The 20,606-nt window shown below is 53.6% G+C and overlaps 7 protein-coding genes across 7 annotated transcripts; 2 read left to right on the top strand and 5 right to left on the bottom strand.

Annotated features, from left to right (window-relative positions):
* Window positions 1-612: 612 nt before the first annotated feature.
* J4E87_009363 (uncharacterized protein) lies at window positions 613-3,015 on the top strand (the record flags this gene model as incomplete). The annotated part of the gene is made up of 5 exons (XM_049380940.1): window positions 613-1,137; window positions 1,191-1,295; window positions 1,342-2,274; window positions 2,327-2,765; window positions 2,816-3,015. The coding sequence occupies 5 exons, from the start codon at window positions 613-615 to the stop codon at window positions 3,013-3,015; spliced, it is 2,202 nt and encodes a 733-aa protein (XP_049229366.1).
* Window positions 3,016-3,925: 910 nt separating this feature from the next.
* On the bottom strand, window positions 3,926-5,923 carry J4E87_009362 (uncharacterized protein; the record flags this gene model as incomplete). Its single annotated transcript, XM_049380939.1, has 1 exon — window positions 3,926-5,923. One exon carries the CDS (start codon window positions 5,921-5,923, stop codon window positions 3,926-3,928), a length of 1,998 nt encoding a protein of 665 aa, XP_049229365.1.
* Window positions 5,924-6,675: 752 nt separating this feature from the next.
* Window positions 6,676-8,275, bottom strand: J4E87_009361 (uncharacterized protein; the record flags this gene model as incomplete). The annotated part of the gene is made up of 3 exons (XM_049380938.1): window positions 6,676-7,097; window positions 7,149-7,848; window positions 7,895-8,275. 3 exons carry the CDS (start codon window positions 8,273-8,275, stop codon window positions 6,676-6,678), a joined length of 1,503 nt encoding a protein of 500 aa, XP_049229364.1.
* A 1,655-nt stretch (window positions 8,276-9,930) lies between these two features.
* J4E87_009360 (uncharacterized protein) lies at window positions 9,931-10,854 on the bottom strand (the record flags this gene model as incomplete). Its single annotated transcript, XM_049380937.1, has 3 exons — window positions 9,931-10,240; window positions 10,297-10,526; window positions 10,582-10,854. 3 exons carry the CDS (start codon window positions 10,852-10,854, stop codon window positions 9,931-9,933), a joined length of 813 nt encoding a protein of 270 aa, XP_049229363.1.
* Window positions 10,855-12,107: 1,253 nt separating this feature from the next.
* Window positions 12,108-12,674, bottom strand: J4E87_009359 (uncharacterized protein; the record flags this gene model as incomplete). The annotated part of the gene is made up of 1 exon (XM_049380936.1): window positions 12,108-12,674. The coding sequence occupies one exon, from the start codon at window positions 12,672-12,674 to the stop codon at window positions 12,108-12,110; it is 567 nt and encodes a 188-aa protein (XP_049229362.1).
* Window positions 12,675-15,286: 2,612 nt separating this feature from the next.
* J4E87_009358 (uncharacterized protein) lies at window positions 15,287-16,395 on the top strand (the record flags this gene model as incomplete). Its single annotated transcript, XM_049380935.1, has 2 exons — window positions 15,287-15,637; window positions 15,694-16,395. The coding sequence occupies 2 exons, from the start codon at window positions 15,287-15,289 to the stop codon at window positions 16,393-16,395; spliced, it is 1,053 nt and encodes a 350-aa protein (XP_049229361.1).
* Window positions 16,396-18,792: 2,397 nt separating this feature from the next.
* J4E87_009357 (uncharacterized protein) lies at window positions 18,793-19,935 on the bottom strand (the record flags this gene model as incomplete). The annotated part of the gene is made up of 1 exon (XM_049380934.1): window positions 18,793-19,935. One exon carries the CDS (start codon window positions 19,933-19,935, stop codon window positions 18,793-18,795), a length of 1,143 nt encoding a protein of 380 aa, XP_049229360.1.
* Window positions 19,936-20,606: the final 671 nt, after the last annotated feature.

The following is a 20,606-nucleotide window of genomic DNA, read 5'->3' as shown; positions in this document are numbered from 1 at the left end:
TCTAGAGTGCTGAGGTGAGCAGTGTGCAGCGGACCCACCCAGCTCGGGCTTGTAAGACGGATGCATCAATGATGGATTGGTCAGGCCGCCAGAGTCAACTGCTTGAGGAAACTATCTTGTCCTCTCCAGAATCGGCCCTGCTCAGCACGTGGTGTTCGGCCGGGAATAGTCGTTGCATGTCGCTGGGGTACCGCTGGGAACTGGACTGAACAGGCGTGTTTGACAGCGGCTCGACTTGGCTGGTCGTGGACGATGCCCTTAGTATGTGGCGTAGGATGCCCAGGATGCTGACCGGCGGAGAGTGACCCGCTCTTTGTGTACAATTCACCCCGCCGCGTCAATTTCGCCAGCAAGCGCCGTGGCCAGGGACTTGAACTGTTGGGTGTGCGCGCGCTGCATCTGCCGTGTCTTGCTCGAGGATACTTTGCCTGTCCTCCAGCTGCCCCAGCCAATTCCGGGACTGCGCCGCACCGCGTTGGCGGGCTTTCCTTCACACAGCCTTGCAGCTTGCGCCGTTTGGACCGCGCCCAGCTTGCTGTCAGCCGCAGCACCGCTCCCAGATATCCTGCACCGCACCCCTCCCGCCTGACCAGCCCTCCTCCCTCCTCTCTCATGAGTTCCATGAACGCCCGTTTCAAGAACCTAGTGGGTTCGAAACGCAAGAGTTCCTCACACAATCCCTCGCCCACGCCCCAAGGCAATCCCGCCCCCACGGGAGCGCAACGACCGACGTCGCTATCGCCCCAGGCTTCGAATTCGAGCAGCACCTCGCTCCCCATGAACCAGCAAAACCCCCTGGGCCGCCCGCCCTCGTACACCTATGCCCCGCCCGGCGGCCTCGGTGCGCCGCAACAGCAGCACGGCCGGCCCGCGAGCCCTCTGCCGCCCATCAACACCGGCGCGCCTGGCTACCCACCCCAGCAGACTCCCATGGGCTACCCGCCGCAGGCTGGGCCGCCTGGCTATCCTCCCCAGGGCCCGCCGGGAGCTGGACAGTACGGCCAGGGCTACGGCGCTCCACCGCCGGGAGCTCCTGCCCCTCATGGTCCCCCCGCAACGTACAATAGGCCCTCGGGCATGGCAGAGGTAGCGGGTGAAGGTCGCTCCAAGGCCCAGCTCATTGTGGGCATCGACTTTGTGAGTACCCTCAGACACCCCCGGACGCAGCAGCAGCTAACCATGCCCCACAGGGCACCACCTTCTCCGGCGTCGCATTCGCCTTTGCGACCAACACCGAGGCCAAGGAAGACATCATCACCGAATGGCCGGGCGCGGGCAACCAGACAAAGCAGAAGGTGCGCTAGACCGACCCCTCCACATGCACCCGCTAACCCTTCCCAGATCCCCACCGTCCTCTACTACGACCAGTACCAGAAGGTAGTCGGATGGGGCCCTGACATCGCCGATGCTCTGGCCCCCACGGGCTACCCCAAGCCTGGTGTGCAAAAGGTCGAATGGTTCAAGCTGCAGCTCATGCTGTCCGGAAACACATACATCGACCCCATCAACCTCCCGCCGCTACCCCCGGGCAAGTCTGAGATCGATGTCGCCGCCGACTACCTCTTCCACCTGCGCCAGGCGATGCGGAACCAGCTGCAGAAGACACTCGGTGAAGTCTTCAACCGCGAGGAGCGCAACATCAGATACTACCTGACAGTGCCCGCCATCTGGAACGACGCTGGAAAGGCTGCAACGCGTGCGGCTGCCATTCAGGCTGGTTTCCTGCGGGACGAAAACGACAACCGACTGACCCTCATCACCGAACCCGAAGCCGCCGCCATGTTCTGCTCAAAGACCGGTCTGCTCAACCTCAAGATACACGACGCAGTCCTTATCGTCGATTGCGGTGGTGGTACCGTCGATTTGATCGCCTACGAAGTCGAAGAAGAGCAGCCCTTCTCCGTCGCCGAGTGCACAGCTGGATCCGGAGACTCGTGTGGTTCCACCGCGCTCAACCGCAACTTCAGCAACATCCTCCGAGCCAAGATCAGGAAGATGAAACTCCCAGATGGCTCCAAGACAGCCGGTAAAGTGTACGCCAAATGCATCATGGACTTCGAGAACAGGATAAAAGCCGACTTCCGAAACAATGGTCAAAAGTGGGCTGTCGACGTTGGTATCGAGGCTGAGTTCCCTGAGGCTGGCATTGAGGAGGGGTACATGACCTTCACCAACGAGGAGATTCTACAGTGCTTTGAGCCTGTGGTTAACCGCATTCTCGAGCTTGTCAGGAACCAGATTATCGCTATTCAGGCACAGAACAGGTCATTGCAAGTAAGCAGTCACAGATGTCGAAACACGTCACTTCCAGTGCTGATTATAGTAGAACGTCTTAGTGGTCGGTGGTTTCGGTGCCTCCGAATATCTCTTCCAACAAATCAAACTCCACGTCCCGCCCCAGTTTCAGTCAAAGGTCGTCCGTCCCATGGACTCCGTCGCCGCCATCGTCAAGGGAGCCGTCACAGCCGGTATCACAGAGCGAATTGTCACACACCGTGTTGCGCGTAGGCATTATCTCATGGCCACCCTCCAGCCATTCAAAGAGGGTCACCACCCCGAACAATACCGTGTTCCGTCTCTCGATGGCAAAGACCGCTGCAAGTACACGCGCCAGATTTTCGTGCAAAAGGGCCAAAGGGTCAAGATTGGCGAGCCAGTCAAGGTCTCGTTCTTCAGACAAGTCGCGCCTGGTGCGACACTCATGTACGAGGATATACTCTACGCATGCGACGATGATGTTTGCCCGGAGTACACCAAAGACCCTCGTAAGTGAAAAAGATACCTGAACGAAATGTATGTACTAACAGCGAATCAGGCATCAAGGAAGTCGTCACCCTCACCTCTGACCTCTCACGAAAGAACCTCGAAAAAGACTTTGAACGCATGGATACCCCTCAAGGTACTTTCTACCGCGTCTACTTTGACATTTACCTCACACTCGACGGATCCGAATTCAATGCCGAGCTCGTCTGCCAGGGCGAGGTCATGGGCCGCTGCACTGCTCGCTTCAGATAAACAGGGCCAATCGCATCTTGATGAAACCGAGCAAACTACGCACGACTGTTTTTTCGAAAAAGTTGTTAATCTGCGGGAGAGCAAACATACTTTTGGACATTTTACTACCGGGATACGACACGATGTATGGGTAGACGAGGACCATGATTGCGACTGTCTCTTCTGCGCGCGCGTCCTCTTTTATCTTGTTTTGTGGGCCATTTTTTTTCTCCCTGACGATCTGGTCCAAAGCGATTGATGACGTGATATAAGCATACCCCCTTCAAACGTTTGAAGTAGCAAAATCTCTATCATTCTTTCAACTGCTGTTACTTGGAAGTTCGACGAGCTCTTTTTGAGATGTCGCTTACGCGCTAATGCCTAACATTCCAAGATTGCGTTTCGGTCTGAAAACAGGGAGCGCTCGCATCTTGACAGATTTGCTTCGAGATGATAAACGCCTGCACCGCTGGTAAGGGACTTGGCCTAGCTGCAGCGCTCTTCTCGAAGCTCAGCGTGTACGCGCTGTGCACATCACAAAAATGTTCACGTGAATAAAGACATAGTAAGCATTCTTTCATTAAATCTGAACTCTGCTCTAATCGCTCATCCAATCTTACCCTCTGAAATTCCCAAACGCAGTGTTTCCCTCAATACCTCTGCGTCTCCGCACTGTTCATAGCAGTAAACGTTCAGACCCTCTGTCGATCTACCCACGATGGATTCCTCACCACCAGAACTTCATACCAATATCCACAGTCATTGACTCGTCAAAGGGTTGCGTATCCCTAAATTCAGCCTCCTATCTGCTTCCCTGAACGTTTTCTGGTGGCATTCTTCCTACCTCATCCCACAGTCTCCTTCTCACGTGTGGTTCACGTTAAATCGACTGAATGCTATCGTAAGACCGATCGCAGACCCACACGACTTACTATTGGTCCCTTCTAGTTCTACTTCGACCACGTTGCGGAACTTCGTCATCAGTATCGCTCTCACTCGGGCAGTCGTCGTCTTCGGACCCGGCGCCATCCTGAGGGGAGGTCTGGTTGACGACCCTCAACACCCTTCCGCTACCAGACTCACCCCTAGAGGAGTTCTCTGGTGAAGTGCCGTTGGTAAGCGACGGAGCGTCCGTGAAGTCTCCGTCGAATTCCGCGAACTGCGATTGGTCGATCGATCCGCTGTGGTTATCTGGATCTGGTTCTTCGTAGAGTCCTTCGTAGAAAGCCATGTCGTCATCTGCAAGGTTACCCTCTGAAGTTTCAGCGCTGTCTTGTGTGTAATACCAGTCGGTCGGAGCGCTTGCCGGGACAGAGCCTTCTGATGATAGCGATACTGCTGCATTACGCACTCTCAGTGGCCCCTGACGTACATAGTACGGAAAAGACGAATTGTTTTCTTCATCTCCTTCGTCGTCAGCGTCTGCGGAGCTGTTATCATCGACGTGGCGCGTATTGGTAGCCCACCAGCGTTCAATTCCAAGGTCTCCGGAATTACCGTTCGAGACCGAGGACGAGGGAAATCGGGATTCAGCAGAATCTGCCTCTTCAACTGAGAACTCACCCGTAGAGAACCGGCGAGATGCTGGGACCGCTTCCGGTACACTATCCGAGGATGAGCAAAGCGAAAAACGAGATTCCGCCGGAACAGCATCTTCGACCGACCATTCATCTGAAAAGAAACGCCGAGCTGCACGGAATGCTTCTGATATACCATCAGAAACATGATCTGTTCTATCGACGTGATATTCCGGGTAATCTGGCCATGACGATGATGATGAAAATGAGGCGTCGTCTGGAATATCAATATCAGTCCGGTAGCATAGTGATGCTGAAGCTGCGAGCTGTGCGCGGAAGTTTATGTCCTCGTTAGCGAAGGAACCTTCGCTTGATGATAGCGACTGTGGAGATGAATCTGTGGTAGTACGATTCATGACACGCAGACGCGGACGGGATCCATCCTCTACCATATCGGCATAAGAACGATACTGCGGGCAACCTACCTGAGGCAGCTCGTAGCATTCAACATGAGAGTATGTCGTACCTTTTCCGTTCGCACCATTCCATTGCTGCGACTTGGTGTTAGCAAAGTTCGGGGGTACGGAATGTGAATGGCGTCCACGTCCCCTGTATCCGTATCCGACATCTTGTAAGAAATACGCATCTGCCTCACCTCCAGGGTGATAACAAAGCATATCCATATCATCTTGCTGATCCCGCGACTGCAGCCGTGGTCGATTCCGGTACCGAACCGCATTAGAACGCTGGAGACATACCGTAGCCGGAGGAGGCGGCCGCGGCATATTTAGCTTTTCAGCCCCAGCCAGTTTGAATTTGGCAAGCACAGAAAAAGGCTCTTCGTCGCTGATAGAGTTACCAGAACCCGGGGATGGCGACCTAGAACGCTGTCTAACAACCCCCACAGCACTCTTGATGAGATTGGACACGCTGGAGACGACTTCCTTGACCTGGGGCACACAAGCCTGCCGATTATCTTTCTTCTCCCCTAATCCCCGGCCTCTTATCCCAATATCCTCCCCAGTCATCCCACTCGTCTCAGCCACCATAACCATACTCTCCACCAACCGTCGCGGTTGCTCTTGCTCAGCCGATATCTTCGGAGCCGTCATATCCAAGCTCAGTCTTTCCCAGAACCTGGAGGAGCCGATGGGACGGTTAGCATACCGGGGTGGTGCTGAGGAAGGGTAGACACGTACGAATCGGTTTTGTTGGGTTGAGGCGTCAATGGAGTGGCTGGCATATTGGGGTGGAGAGGTGTGTGCGTGGTTGCGCATGTCTGTGGAGGTCATCGATTTTGTGCCGATGGCTTGCGGGTTTGAGGAGGGTGCGGTCGTGGTTCGTTGGTCAGTTGATCGGTTGTTCTTGCGCATCTTCAGGAATGCTAGAATCTGTGTCGAGCCGAACGTCATATTGGTGTATGTGTGATAAATTTCGAGATTATTCTTGATCGTTAGGCTGGACCGTAAGTCGCGAATCGTTAACTCAGTATCTTTCCAATATGTCTTAGCTGAATACTTCACTAAGCTTCAGACTTTCACGGTAATGTTTGCTTTGGGACTATTCGGGAATAGTTCAGGTCACTGTTTTATACAGGGCATTGCTTCCAGCGATGTCTGCGAACATCTACGAATTTACTTCTTGTGCAAGAACGCGGATGGCCAAGATGAGTCATGCCACGCTGACATTGTGAGTATAGAGCGAGTTGATATCCTGATATTGAGCGGTTCGATTGGGTCAGAGTGGTCGGCTTCATATATCAATAGAGATCGTGGTGCCAAGTGAAGACACAGCATATCGAATGCAGTGAAAGTCAAATGCGCACTTGGTGGCTGTGATTATGTCGTTATATTGATCATCTTCTACTGAAGGCTGTCTGACGTTTCGTAATCCCCCTAGAATGTGAGTCTTGACCCCGCTACGGATTGAGGGCCAACCCATTGTATACCATTGTGCCGCGACTTCGTGATCGCATAGCTATGATACGACAAGGATATCCAGTTCATGCTCATGAAGTGATGCTCAGAACATAAACAGAGCCGTGGCCAACTTATGAACGTTCCAAGACTCGGGTATATTGCGCGAAAAGATCAATACCTTCAATGACGCGTCCGAACCCGTCATGTAGGATGGTTGGGGTATCATGCACTTCGTGACTGGAAGCTTACGCGGTGAGGTTCTCAAGGTTATCAGCCTTACTGAGTCGCCTGACTCCCTCCGCCTTCCTGTCTTCCGCAAGAAGGGAAGCGAATTTACTAGCCTTTCTGATCTGGGGTCCTTTCCAGTAGAAGACGTAGATTGGTGCCACGACCAAACAAGACAGGCATGCCAGTAGGGTAGTGGCGTACTCGGACTTCTGGGGGCTTGACGATGCAAGGTTGTTGTACATGGGTGTGGCGTACATGGCGGAGATACCGGCGAGGAAATCACGAGCGAACGCGTTTCCTCCGGTGGCCGAAGCCGAGTATGGTCCGTAGGCGGCGATCATGTAATCGACAGAGGAGTAGTAGATGGCGAAATTTGCCAGTCCGACGAGGAAGGAGAATATCATCGGCGCGATCCAATGGGTTTGTGGTGGTCCCATGCCTATGTCACCATTAGCTGAATTCAATTGATGGCGTTCAGGAGTCAACTTACAAGTCCAGGCAAATCCGAACAGCCCAATAGGCTCGAAGAGCGCAAGCAGAAGAAGCGGCTTCAACCGTCGCTCTGGTGTCATCCAGTCGGGGCCGTTCTTCTTGCGCAGGTGATCATCGCGCCAGAACCAGGGCCAGTACAGGAAGTAGGTGAAGAAGTACGCAGCGTTGATAGGAATGAAAGCCCATGCGACTTGAAGTGTGCCGAAACCGAAGTTGTTCGGGAATGTGACGTTGAATGCCTCCAGGAACGTGAAGATCAGAGCGTCGGAAAAACCGGAGAGTAGCGACAGGCACAAGACGATTGGTTCCCGAACGAACATCTCAAACGGACGGAGCCAGATCTTCCCGGCTTCCTTGAGCGAAATTCGGGGCGATTTAAGTTCATTCGGTCCGTAGATGTTGGGATCTTCGCCGGTCTTGCGACGTCTCTTGGCCTCGCGATCGATGAGAATGGTAGCTCGGCTCTCAGGCATGAAGAAGTGTACTGCTTGCACAGCAACACCGAAGATCAACTGGATCCAAAAGTTCCATTGCCAGGAAAGGTATTTTTCGATAGGGCCACCGATGACACCACCGATAGAGGTTCCGATCGTAGATGACAAGACGATAAAGCACAGCGGCCAGTGCTGCGTCTCTGGCTCGTACATATCCGCGATAAGACCAAGAGTCACACTGCCTCCTGCTGTGGAGAGACCACCCTAATATTCATCAGCAATGGAAGTAATAAGTACGAAGGAGACTTACAAGAGCTCTGCAGACTATAATGGTGGCGAAGTTCGGTGCGACGGAGCATGGAATTTCCCAGATGTTGATAAGAAACATGCTGAGCTGCAGAATTGGCCATCTACCAAACTCTTCACTCCATGGCGCCCATAGCTCGCAGCCAAAGGAATAGAAGACCAAATAGATCATCTGTCCAACGCGCGCTGCCTGTGCGCTAATTCCGAAATGCTCGGAGATAGGGTTGACGGCGCTAGGATAGACCGACGTGTTGAAGTTCATGGAGATTTGGATTCCAGCAATTGAAGCCAGATACATGGCCTTCTTCCACTTAGGCCATGAGTATGCGAGCTTATCCCAGCACTCCCATTCTCTCAGCTCACGCTTCCCGTCTGCACGGATCATCGACGGATGGTGATTTCCTTGAGGGTCGACAGGGACATCGACATGCCACTTCTCCTCCTCGCTAGTCTCGGCTGGGATGCTTGGGCGTCGCGAGGTATCATCTTTCTCAGAAATTGGACCTGACCCAGCTCGGGCGGGCGAAAGGTGCCTGGACTCGCGTTCCGTCATCGTAGGGTGGGCTGGACGAAGAAGCTGGAGATGAGAGTCGGGGTGCGGGTTGGGGAATTAAGGCCCTCTTGAACCCAACAAAAGTCCACATTTGGCATCCACCTCCAGAATGACGTCTGAGGAGAAAGCCCGTTGCGAAGAACGACTCTCCACTCAGAGAGGGGCCTGTCACAATGGGATCCATTGTTGCGAACCCATTTCGTACAAAATCGGCCTCAAATTTGACGTTGAGATCGGGGTGATAGATGCCATCGACGACATCGACAACCTTGGCGATGAAGTGTGTCTCAGGGTGGGCCTAGCCTGGCCATGTCGGGGTGCTCTTTGGCGGTTGTGTCTTGTGGACCCAACTATGTGACGGTAAGCTTCGTCCATGCAGCGAAAAACTAGTAGCTATGTGCTTAATCCACTTCTTGCCGACGTGCGCTCACCTCCCGACAGGCCAAACGTCCGTAGATCTGCATGCGGCTCAAGTAAAGAATGGGTCAAGTGGGTCGAAAGCCCACAAGTTCTCAAGCAGCTAAGGCGGTCACCCGATAATGCTTGACTTATTTGGCTTCCTTGTGTCCGTCACAAATACAGGTACGCTCGTAAGAGAGTTGCCTCGCTCTAATCGCGTTGCGACGTTGACGAAATCTTTCAGACTGTCGCGTCTGAGTGGGTCAGTGGCACCTCAAGCAGGCAGCAAGAAAGAGCCTTCATCGGCTCACGCTGCGGCATGTAAGAATGCGGTCTGGCAATTGATCATCATGCCGTAGTCGTCCGATTGGGGTATAGATGGGAAGAGGCTCTGCGGGCAACGGATGCAGGTGCAGGGTGAAAACTCTAGCTCGACCGTATGACATCATGGTGCATGAACGCGAGATCCGCCGCGGCAGCAACACCAGAGCCAATCCTCACGATGCTTTCAGGTCGGTCTCGACCGGGCGTCGCACATACTACTTAGAGTAACCTACCCGGGCTCTTTTGTGCACGGTGTTGTGAGTCGTGTTGCACGTTTTACCCGCCCGCATATCTCCACTGCTTGACCTATGTGCATCCACTGTTCTACGCACGTGTTCCTCGCTGACGTTGATTGATAAGAGGGTACATGCTAGCTATCTTAGGCCTTTTCTGGTCTCGTCGTAGAAGTTAGAAAACTTGAACTCGCAAAGTAAGATTGTTTATCAGGTGATAGACAGAGCCTGAAGATAACAAGGCCAATTCGGACATGCTCATTCACCAAATAGTCCGAAGAAAGTTTATACGAGCAATCAATATTCGTCTCTATTATTTTCAACCAATTTCTCAAAGCAAAAAGCGCCAATGACCGCAGATCCAAGAGTGAAAAACCAGCTCTAGATCAATTGCAAGCCATGCATATAAACGTGGTATCACATAAACTAAAATAATGCCATTCTTGCATACATCCTCGATCCGTTCATCTTCACAACGATAGATGAACCCCCCGTAATCACACCAGAAAAAGAAGCTTCGAATTGTCCACCTTACAAGACGGCGACAGCGGCAACAATAGCAGCCGCCGCAGAGCCGATGAAGCTCTGGGCGCTGAAACCAGCCGCGGTGTTGGCAGTCTGCTGGGCAGGAGCACCGCTGGCAGTACCGCTAGCATCGCCACCTGCAGCGCCACCAGAGGTGCCATCAGTGCCAGAGTTTGCGCCGCCGCCAGCTGAAGGCGAGGTAGGTGTGTTTCCAGCCGCGCCACCGGAGCCAGCAGCCTGGCCGGGGGAGAGGTTCTCGGTGGCTTGAGCGGCGAGGGCGACGAAGGCTTCCATTGTCTTGTTGCCGGATGCGGGACTGTTGGGAAACATGTTAGCGGGTGCATGTGGATGGTAGAAGGGGCAGTGGCTTACGCGTTGATGGCACCGACCATACCAGCCTGGCAATGCTTTCCCTGGGAGCAGTAGAACCAGACGGGCTTCTCGTCTGCGACGCGGATGGTGTAGGTGAGGACTTGGCTTGTGGCGGTCAGGGAGGCGTTGGTGGGCATGAATCCGGAGAAGAAGGCGTCGGTCTTGTTGGACATGATGTTTTGGATGGGGGTGCATGGGTTGTCGAAGGTGGATTGGACGACGGAGTGGTTCTGTTGGGGTATTTTTAGTTGGAGAGATGGAAGTAGGGACTATGATAGGACGTACCTTGGGGTGGAATTGGAACTGGACAAGATCTCCGGGCTGTGCCTTGATGTTGGAGGGAGAGAAGGTCAGGCTTCCGTTGGGTCCTCCGACTTGGACTACGTGCGTCATGACCATGCCTGCCATTGCGGCGGGCGTAGAGGTCGAGACGCTGCCGAGTACTGCTGAGGAGAGGGTTGGCTCAGTAGCAGAGCCCATGGACATGGACATGGAGGACTCCTGTGCGCACGCGAGGCCGAAGATGGCGGAGACGATGGTTGCTCTTGAGAAGTACATGTTGACAGTGTATGTGGTGTTCGTTTGCGTAAAGGCGAATTTGGTATTAAGTATGCGATTCGTATTGCGATGCTCGTCTCGTCAAGAGAGTGGATGGGCGACTAGCGCTTTGGGTCGTGAAAAGTAGCAAGCTGGACTAGCCAGTTGTATATTAAAGATTGTGAAGAGGTAAGTAAAGAAAGATAGATGCAAAGGAAAATGCAACACAAGTGACAAGAAACGTGGGATGCAGAGATGAAGAAAAGAGAGCCTGAGGTGACGGCTATAGGGCCATCTTAAGGCATGAAAGATTTGCATGCGTGGCTAGGGCGGTTACTAGCTATTCCGATACATGGGGTTGGTGTTGCGACACGTTAGAGGCGAGAACTGCTTCAGCCTCCTGGTTCGGCTGTGGACCCTGTAAATGAGGCTTAAAACGGGTATATCTGTCTGTAGCTTGCAGCGCGAACATCATCGCTGTGAGATGACCGCAACATTTGAAAAGCACGCAAGAGATAGTCGACGATAACGCAGTGCAGTGCGGTGCAAAGCAAAAAACACATGCTTTTTCTAGTGTCGCGTTGACGATATCGCAATATTGGTGTTCGTCGAGATGCAGCTAGGTGTTGACGGTGCGACGCGCTCCACGTTCCGGGTGTGTTTGAGCCGAACCCCATGATGCTTCAGACCACGCGCGGCAACGGCAATCCCAAGGCCGATCAAGCCAGGCAACCGGAAGATCTGTTTGCGAAATTGTGCATTACATGTCGGTCAGGCTGTGCAGTAGGAGTAGCAGTCACCGACAAGATCTTGGAAGCCAGGCGTCATGTGGTCATGTTTCAAACATGCCAGGCCGACGTGTCCTTCATTTGTTCATAGGTGTTTTCGGCCTGACTTCTGAAGAGTAGTTCGTTCTGAAAACGACAGATGAGTACATGTCCATGTTTCGGCTTTTTGACATCTCCACCTCTTGCTACCACGAGCCTTGGCCGTGGGCCGAACACCCGTCTTCGCTCGTAATGACTTGTGGTGTTCCAAAAATACCCTTACAGTTCTGTCATCCAAGGATAGGCTGCGAGCAGCGCATGTATGGTGCGGCGCAGTTCTCGAGACCAGCGCTATGGACGGTGTGAAGCTCCCCGTTGGTTGTCGCCTGGAGCTACATGCTAACCCCATATCCAAATAAGCCTGCATATATCCAGATAGTAGCTAGTTGTTCTTCTCATCTCGTCGCTGGTCTGCGCTGGATCTTCGTGTCTTCGTGTGCACAGCACTCAGAAGTCGAGCACAAGTTGGGGTGCCAGCTTCTCCAGATCTTCCACCTGGAGGAAACCATCGATGCTACCGCCATCCTTTGCCGCTGCCTTCATCTCGTCCTGGCTTCTGAGGAAAGCTTCCGTGACAAAGATGTCGATGTACTTGCCCACCAGCTTCATCGCACCTGTTTGTATTTGTATGTTCGGGTCTTCGAAGTTCTCTAGAAGTAGGCGTGCGAGGAGCGCTCGGGAAATAGCGGGTTCGTCGAGGGCGGCGGCTGCTGGCGGTGGATTGGCAGTGGGTGCATCGTCCATGATGTCGTCAAAGTCGGAGATGTTCAGATCCTCCGCTAGCTCTTCGTCCTGGCCATCGTCGGATAGATCGATTACATCAGCAGCTGGTGTGAAGGCAGTCTTCGAGGGCCCCGCGCTGCTCTTCTTTGCGGCACCTGTCGCGCGGGATGCCGCCGCTGGGGCGCGTTTCGTCGCGGTGGATGCTTGAGAAGGCGCACCCACGGGTCTTGGTGGGTTGAAAGACGGGCCTTTCCGGCGCGCGGCATTCGCTGTCGCGTTCTTGGGTGGCATTGCGAGCTTAGATGGAGCCTGCGTTGAGTTGCGGGCGGTCAATGCAAGTCACAAAGTGTGAGGTGAGCTTGATGTTGGTCATGGTGCCCGCGCGATCCACAACACGCCGCGCGCTCTCACGTGTACGTCATAAAATACAACAACAACACTCCCGAGGTCTGATACCGACGTCTGTAGCATTTGTTCGCTTCCATGACCCCCAAAGGCTTCGAAGTTCATCCTCAGGCCAGAAATCAAGGCGCCCCATCTCATATGTGGCCATTCGTTCGGTACTGCGCACCGTCCTCGGTGCTGCACAGCCTTTGGAATGGGCGCCTTATGTTGGTTCGTCACATTTCCAACTTTCCGCTATGCTACACCGCCACGGGTATGTATACTGTCACAACCGTAATCATTTCGGAGACTGTCTCTGGTTGCCAAGCCAAACTATATCAACCGACCGTTGAGCAGGTGTAAGAAACAACGTTATACGATCACGGAGAACACAGACCATCCTTCCTTCGTTTACGCGCCACAAGCCCACCTCAAAAGCTTGACATCTCATCGCAAGCCAGACGGGCCGCACGGTGGCGCCGTTCATTTCGTATTGTTAATTACGGTTACTTGTGTAGTGTCCGCATTGGATCGAACCCTCACTATGGGGTATGTAGACTAATGAAGTCGGTGTAATCGTGACTTGGTAATGGCGCGAGGAGGCGGTTTCAGTGAGACAAAGAGAGAGGCCAGCCGTTGGACTAGTTATTTAGTCGGGAGGCTGAGAGCCAATTGTGGGGAAATGAGATCGAGGTGGTACTATGCGACCGGTAGGGTACTTCGTTACACGGCGTTGGCAGCAGACATTTCGAAAGGGTCTTGACGTGCAGAGCGCCTGACACATAGTACATATATGGAGCTGTGCCACGAACAAAGAGGATTTTCTAAAGCCAGGGGGAGTTTCTGCGCACTGCGTTCCGATTGGTGCTGGTTCACCATGGATTGGACAGTCATTTCGGGAGAAGTCGAGGCGCAGCGAACATGGTAGGAGCAAAGTTGGGCGGTTGGCTATCTCCCAACTCCTTACGCAGACGTGGCAGAGAAGGAGCAATAGCTTGAGTCGTTATCGAGGTACGGTCCATTGAATATAAGTGGAGATTGCTAGGTCCCGTCGCTTTGGGGTCGAGACTGGGACAAACAAGAACTAGTACCTGCATCAGCTGTTTATCTCCCGCTCCTTTGCACACAAATTATTTGGGTACCCATGATGCGTGGAAGTGATTGAAGGATGAATGCCGGTGGCTGTCTCAGTGATTGGGTTGTGACGCGTGCAGTGTCGTGCCTTTCTGCATCTGGAAGGCATATGCACATCAGTGACCATGTCGGCGTTGGTGTCTGGTATGGCTTCGCTCGGCAGCGCGCCGAACTGCGGAGTTGGAATGTGGCCACGACATGTGCCAGTGACCGCCGATGCTGTGCGAGCAAGGCGGCTCCAGGTAGAGTAGCGGATGCTGCTTCTTCCCGCCCGCGTAGCTCCTGACGAAAGAGTGCAGGCAGACCAGAGACATTGCACGAGAGGCGCGGCCGTCGAACAGAGGTCGAGACTCCGGAGCGAGCGTCCAAGAAGAGCGGCTCCAGGCTAGGCTGAGTTTGGCGGGGTAGGAGGAGTGGCCGGCGACGGGGGTTAGTGCGCGGGCTAGGAGCCAGCGTCAAACCTCGATTGAGTGGACCAGAGTGGTGTTGCGTTGTCGCTGAGATTGAGGCCAACGTCCTGGACCAGGGGGGACGGGGTTGCCCTTTCCCTTGTGGGCGATGCTATTTTCAACTGGCAGTCGCAGCGAGGGGGAGGAAAGCGCGGTCGGCACAGCTGGCAGGTGCGGGTGGTGGCGCGCCTGGAGCAGCAAACATGGCTTTCCTGAGAGCTGAGGGCTCGCTGGAGTCGCCGACACTTGACGCATCGCCAGATAAGGATGCAGCGCACAGCCGTCTTCAGCCAGGCCTCATGTCAGATACCCAGTCCGATCGTGTGCAGGCGCCCAAAACTGCATGGCGGGCGGCTGGCCCGTGTGCAGGTGATGCTGCAACTTGAGGCCGCACCCCTGTCGCTCTACCCGAGATGCTTGAGGCTTGGTGCTGCTTGGTGCTCAAGTGCACTGGCATGCGGCGACTATGGGAATATATCATACAGTGGTTCGCCTGCTCTGCCCAGGGCCCATCTCCTGCATCTCTCCGACCAGCGCCTTCCTTTTGCAACTGCGGGGTGTTTGCTCAGTCGTCATCCATTCCTCAACCCTGGACTGCTACCGCCCATCACTTGCATCCTGCCGCACCATCTTCCACCACACCGTCAATCGATACACGGACTCCCCACGGACTCTCTCCCAGTTTCCGTTTCCCCCAGGCCGCTGATAACCAAACGCCACCGCGTCTCATTCCGGACCTCGTCTCACACTGCAAGATAGAGAAGCGCGCCGGGATCTGCGCTCTTGCATGTGCACCAACGCCTTTATCCATATCTAGGCAAATCCCATACCAGACAGACAACCCTGGTCGTTACTCTTATATCCTCAATTCCCCATCGTTTTCTCTCCTCTGCCATGCCCCATTCAGTCAACAACTCTACCTCGACCCAAGCCAAGATGTCACGCCCATCGTCCACCTCGACCTACTCCGGCAACAATGCATTTCCCCAACAGGCAGGCACCACCCTCCTCTCGCCGGAGAAGGCCAATGGACAGCTCTCACCCGCGCACTCACAGTTCTCTTTTGCATCGTCGCCCCAGTCGGTCCAGGACATCGAGCACGACTCCCGGAACCGCGCTCCGAGTGCCGCCGCGGATGAAGTAGGTCCCCTGCGGCCCATGACTTCGCGCTCGCGTGCACAGTTCTACGAGGATCAATTCTCCTACAAGGACGGCATGGCGTCGTCGGCTCGCGACCGTGTGACCAAGGATGCCCCCATTGTAGCCGAGCTGCGGACAAACGTTATCGTAAGTTGTTATTCTGCCGAGCTCCACTCTTTTGGCAAATCACTAACCCAGCGTAGATCAAAGACGAATACACCCTGGTCACCGACCTCTCGCACCACCTCTCGACGCGCTATCAAAGGCCAGAAGCCTCTATCATGATAACGGTCAACCACTCAGCGTGTCTGCTCCTCGGTGGTTCATTTGAGCCCACCTACATGCTCACCATTAACGCTCTGCCTGTGCAACTGCAACCCACGACCAACAAACGCAATGCCGCCCTGATTCAGACGTTCATGGCTGAGTCAATTGGCGTTGCGCCGGAGCGTGGCGTAGTCAAATTCGTACCCATCCCCGAAGAGAGCTTTGCCATGAACGGCATGACTATCCTCGGCGAAATTGAGCGCTTGGAGCGACAGCAAGCCGAGGAGACTGGTAGCAACATCAAGCGTGCCATGACCAAGAGCTCGCGCAGATCTGGTGTCTTCAAAGCAAAGAGTACCATGCAGCTGTCTCGTGGTCTATCCAAGGCTGACCATGGCGCAAGACCAGTCGTCACCACTGAGGTTTCTCACGACGCATCCCGCGATTCCGGAGTAGCTGTCAACGAGAAGATTGACGACAGCAGGATCGTCAACAAGAAGTCTGAACCCATACTCTCCAAGTTCGGCAAGAGGTCCGCGTCTGCCGCGCACCCAGCGCCGCCTCCTATTCCTGCCGACAGGCCTATGACTTCAGGAATGACCAAACGCAAGAGCTTCATGAGCGTCTTCCGCAAATGATCATCTACGAACATCCGCTACATCGACAGCATTGTCTAGCAGTCATTCCCTAATCAGCAAACGAAGACCTAGCATTCACCATATCGGTTTTCAACGGCGTTCCACACGGCACATGAAACCACTCTCTAGACTGAGTCGGCAACACAGACTCACCTGCTGTACTCCACCATCACGGCATCTGTCAGATTCTGCATACGGCGCTACACATGGGCATGGTCGAGTCGCAGAGTGCGACAAAATTGCATTACCAGGCGTATGGGGTGCGACACATCACATGCTGTTCATACGAATATACCCTTTTGCATTTCCTTTGTCGCAAAGCTCGAGTGAGCATTTGGGCTACATAGAATCATTAATGACACATCACTGCCTCAGTACATCACATTGCCTTCTCAGTTCCTACACATGCTGCTGATCTGCACTTCGCCGAGGAAGCACCTGCGCTTCACTCACCGCAATGGTGCCGTCTCCCGTGCCGTGAGCGCAATCGCTGACCCACGAGCCTGGATGCACGCTCGACTACGCCATTGAGATCTTCGTTCAATCCAGATCCTCACAGATCTTTGCCATTTCAGAATTGTCTCGGGTACGCAAGCCCCATCTCAGATCGACAAACTTGCCGGGCGGTCACTAAGAGTGAGAAGGGCCGGACGTTCACCTGCCGCGTGGCTAGACCAGAGACTACCAGACCGCCCGTGCTTGTCAAACGAAATCCAAGCCGGCGACGACTTCACGCACTCGGTTCAAACCTCAGTCTTACGGCGTACCCCGATGTCCGTTTCCGCACTTCAACGCACCCATGTCTCAGCCCAGCGTCAGCAAACAAAGCCCACGTAGAAGCCCGTCAATGCTGCCAGCCTATCATCTCAACATGTATGCCTCCTCAGCCAGATAAGCGAACACCACCAGCGCCCATCGCTGTCACCGACTAAGCATGACTGACCCGAAAACACTGGACATGCCGCAGAACATCCACGTTAGCCGCCTGCCGCCCATTCTGCATTCTGCATTTTACTTTTTTCAGCTCTCCACGATTTACTAGCAAGTGGATCTAGATGCGCCACAGCGATCGCTGGTGTCGGAGAGATGTAGCGTGGCGACTAGCGCGGTGCGGGAAGGCTAACGTGTAGCTTCGGGCGGATAGAATGGTTATGGCCTTGTCACGATTGTTTCTTCAGCTGGGGGGAAATGTGGCGTTGGTCCAGCCCTACGATGTCGGTAGAAGGTTTTGCTTTCTAAGGGCTAAGAGCTGTAGTCTGGTATTCCGCGAGGGTGTTGGAGTGGAGGTGGTGGTGTTGTGCCACGTCTTCATGGACTACACTGGACCAGTTTCGATGCGAGAGCTATGGCGTGTATGCGAGAGTGATTGTGCATATCTGAAAAGAAGGGTCTGACCGGTTGAAACTCGTGTGGAGATATGCTATGGTAGACATGGGGAACCAGGAAGCGAGAAAGTCTGCAGACAGTAAGCATGATGCTAGATACGAAGTTTGCTATCGGCGCCTTGACAGACAGTGAAGATCCTCGCAAGGTTTTGGGCGATCAGTGATCAGCAAACTGCGCAACTCTGCGCATCGCATTGGTATCTCGCACAACACCCACGTTGGTCCTAGATCCCCATTATTCTGTCGTCTTTATTCATTTTTCATTTACTTGCAACATTGTCCTTGTTGGCTAAGGACATGGATTCCGGGTTTCTCAATTTGCAAGATGATTTACCCGCATCTTGCACGAATGGAATTGTTGTCTTCACAGCCAATCAGCATCCTAGCACCTCCTTTGAGTCCCCTTCCTTCGACGTCGGAAGTTTGCGTTGCTGTAGCTTGGCAACGCGTGCATTGCGCAAATCATCCAAGCGAGAGCTTGATTGAAGTCGGGACTCGCGCGACGGAATGATGCAGATAAGACGAAAGGGATCAGCAGTGAACTGCGTAGGCCAAGAGTATACCGGTGTATACAATAGTTCATCATGGTCGCGGAATGGCCGTAGAGTTCGCCGGGAACTTATTGGAACGGCGTAGTGAGCTGCGCACGATGGATCCAAGATTCCTGCCCGGGTTCGTGACCCGACGGCGATCTTACTTCGGAGTTTGGGGTGTGACGTCATAGGTCGTGGTAAAGCTTGTACGGGCGCTACCTATCTTTGTTGCTTTTGATCGTCAACCACGATTACGAGGTGTGGTCTAATAAACGGGAGCCTTTGAAGATGAGGTCCGGAAATGAGGGGTGGTACTGCGAGGATGGAGATGCCGAAGTGGTGAGGAAGGATGGGACGATGGCATTTGGTACATTCGCAAAAACGTCAACTGTCTCAATACCCAGGTAACATTCCACATACGCACGTCCATCTGTTTGAACATCGATTCAACCCAGGTAGTTCTACATTTACACACCTTTCTAGTCTACCCACGACCACCTCCCCGAAAACCCCCCAACAAGCTCATTCGTAAACTCCGGAATACTCCCCAGCAGCAAACTCCCCCTCCTCTCACAATCCTCATCAACCGCACGCTTCATCCCACACAAAGCCCCATGCGCCATCTTCATCCCCTTCGCCTCCAGTAACTCCACAACCGCCGCCTTACTCTCCTCCATCCGCATCTTAGCCATCGCCTCCAACTTCTTCAGCAAGAAATTCTTGGTCTTGTAGCGCTCATGGGCCGTCGCGCCTTGCATGAGGCGACGGTATAGTACGAGCCATTTGTGCAATGGTAGCCAGGGTTCTAGGTCGTTGGATTCGTTGTCGATGCCGGAGAGGAGGGTGGTAACTTCTTTTTGCCAGTCTGAGGGGCTGGAGTGGTACCAGCGGTATTTTACTTTGAGGAGACGGGTTGAGCGCGCGTATTCTGTGGAGAAGTGCGCGAGGATGTCGGTTTCTGGTGTGGGGATGGGGACGGGGCAGCGGATTAGATCTGCTGTGCAGATTTCGGGGGTGAAGGGGTCGACTGCGTATGTGAAGGGTTCGTCGGGAGCGGTGTTGGTGTCAGTATCTTCTTCCGGTGAGCCATTGTGTGTTTTGTTCCATGCGTCGACTTCTTTCAGCATCTCTGCCCATTTTTCGTCGGAGGGGTTATTCAGATCATCGAAATATGCTGTCAAATCATCGAAGGGGAAATCAGGGAAATCCGATGGGAGAAGCTCGCTGAAGTCAATGTCAAAATCCTCGAGCGAGTTGGCATCTTCTGCGCACTCCTCGGGCTGCGCGGCTCGCTCGTCATCTGCGAAACCTGTCGCTGTCAAGGAGTCGCTATGGGCTGACCTGTCCGAAGCATGAAGGCTTTCGGCTTGTTGTTCGTCCAGCTCAGCTGAGATTGGACTGGCTTCCGAATCTGCTTCTACGCCCAGGTTCGTCCAGTTGTTTGGAGGGGAAGGAGTGCTTACCTCCTGGCCCTCTAGCTGCATAGCTGTTAGCATGTCTGCCATGATGACATCCTCACCGGCTTGTCGCTCCTCTAAGGAGGGTATAGACAGTTCGTATTCTGAAGAAAGACCGGTAGGTGTAGAGGTGGGTTGCATGGAAGTAGAGGTTTCGGAGGGCATAGCATCGATGGTCCCTCGTACTGTCGTAGGCGCCACGGCAATGTATTGAGAATCTTCCGTACTGTAGCTCTCATATATGTGGGAGCAGGCCCCTTGATCTGCACATATATTGCACGTCTGCATCTTATTCTCGTTCTTTGTCGACACGTCGTATGAGAAGCTTTATTGAGTCTGGTATTCTATGTCTTGTTGAAGTCCTAGTTCGTCGGCCGGAATTGATGATTGTTTGATGCTTCTTCTTCAGCCTGACTGATTTTAATCCATGGTCGGTAAGCGTTTTGCATGAACAGGGAGTCTACACAGCAGATGCTATCGTGTGGCTGTGAAACCCATGTCGACTGTAAGTTTGCATAGTGTATACTATGCAGCTAAGGAACATGTGCAACAACTATGACAGATCGTCACAATGAACGGCGTCTATTTCTAGTTGAGGCGAGAGGCCCGACGCGTATCGCAGCCAAAAGATAATATTAGTGGGTTTCATCAGATTATGTATATGGTTCGCCAATTCCCACGCCTTCTTGCCTCAATTTCATCATCTACAGCCCTCCTGAATGGTCTCATTGGTCTCATTGGTAACAGAATATAACGATTGTCTCCCTGACTACGCAAGAATACTCGCCCCGTAAGGCCTTTCAGCAACCATTCCTCGTCGCAAAGCCCATCGATAC

Source organism: Alternaria ethzedia (genome assembly GCF_023757985.1).
Source record: "Alternaria ethzedia strain BMP 0044 chromosome Unknown scaffold_34, whole genome shotgun sequence".
NCBI classification, from domain to species: Eukaryota; Fungi; Ascomycota; class Dothideomycetes; order Pleosporales; family Pleosporaceae; genus Alternaria; species Alternaria ethzedia.
This window is presented reverse-complemented; position numbering and strand designations above follow the sequence as displayed.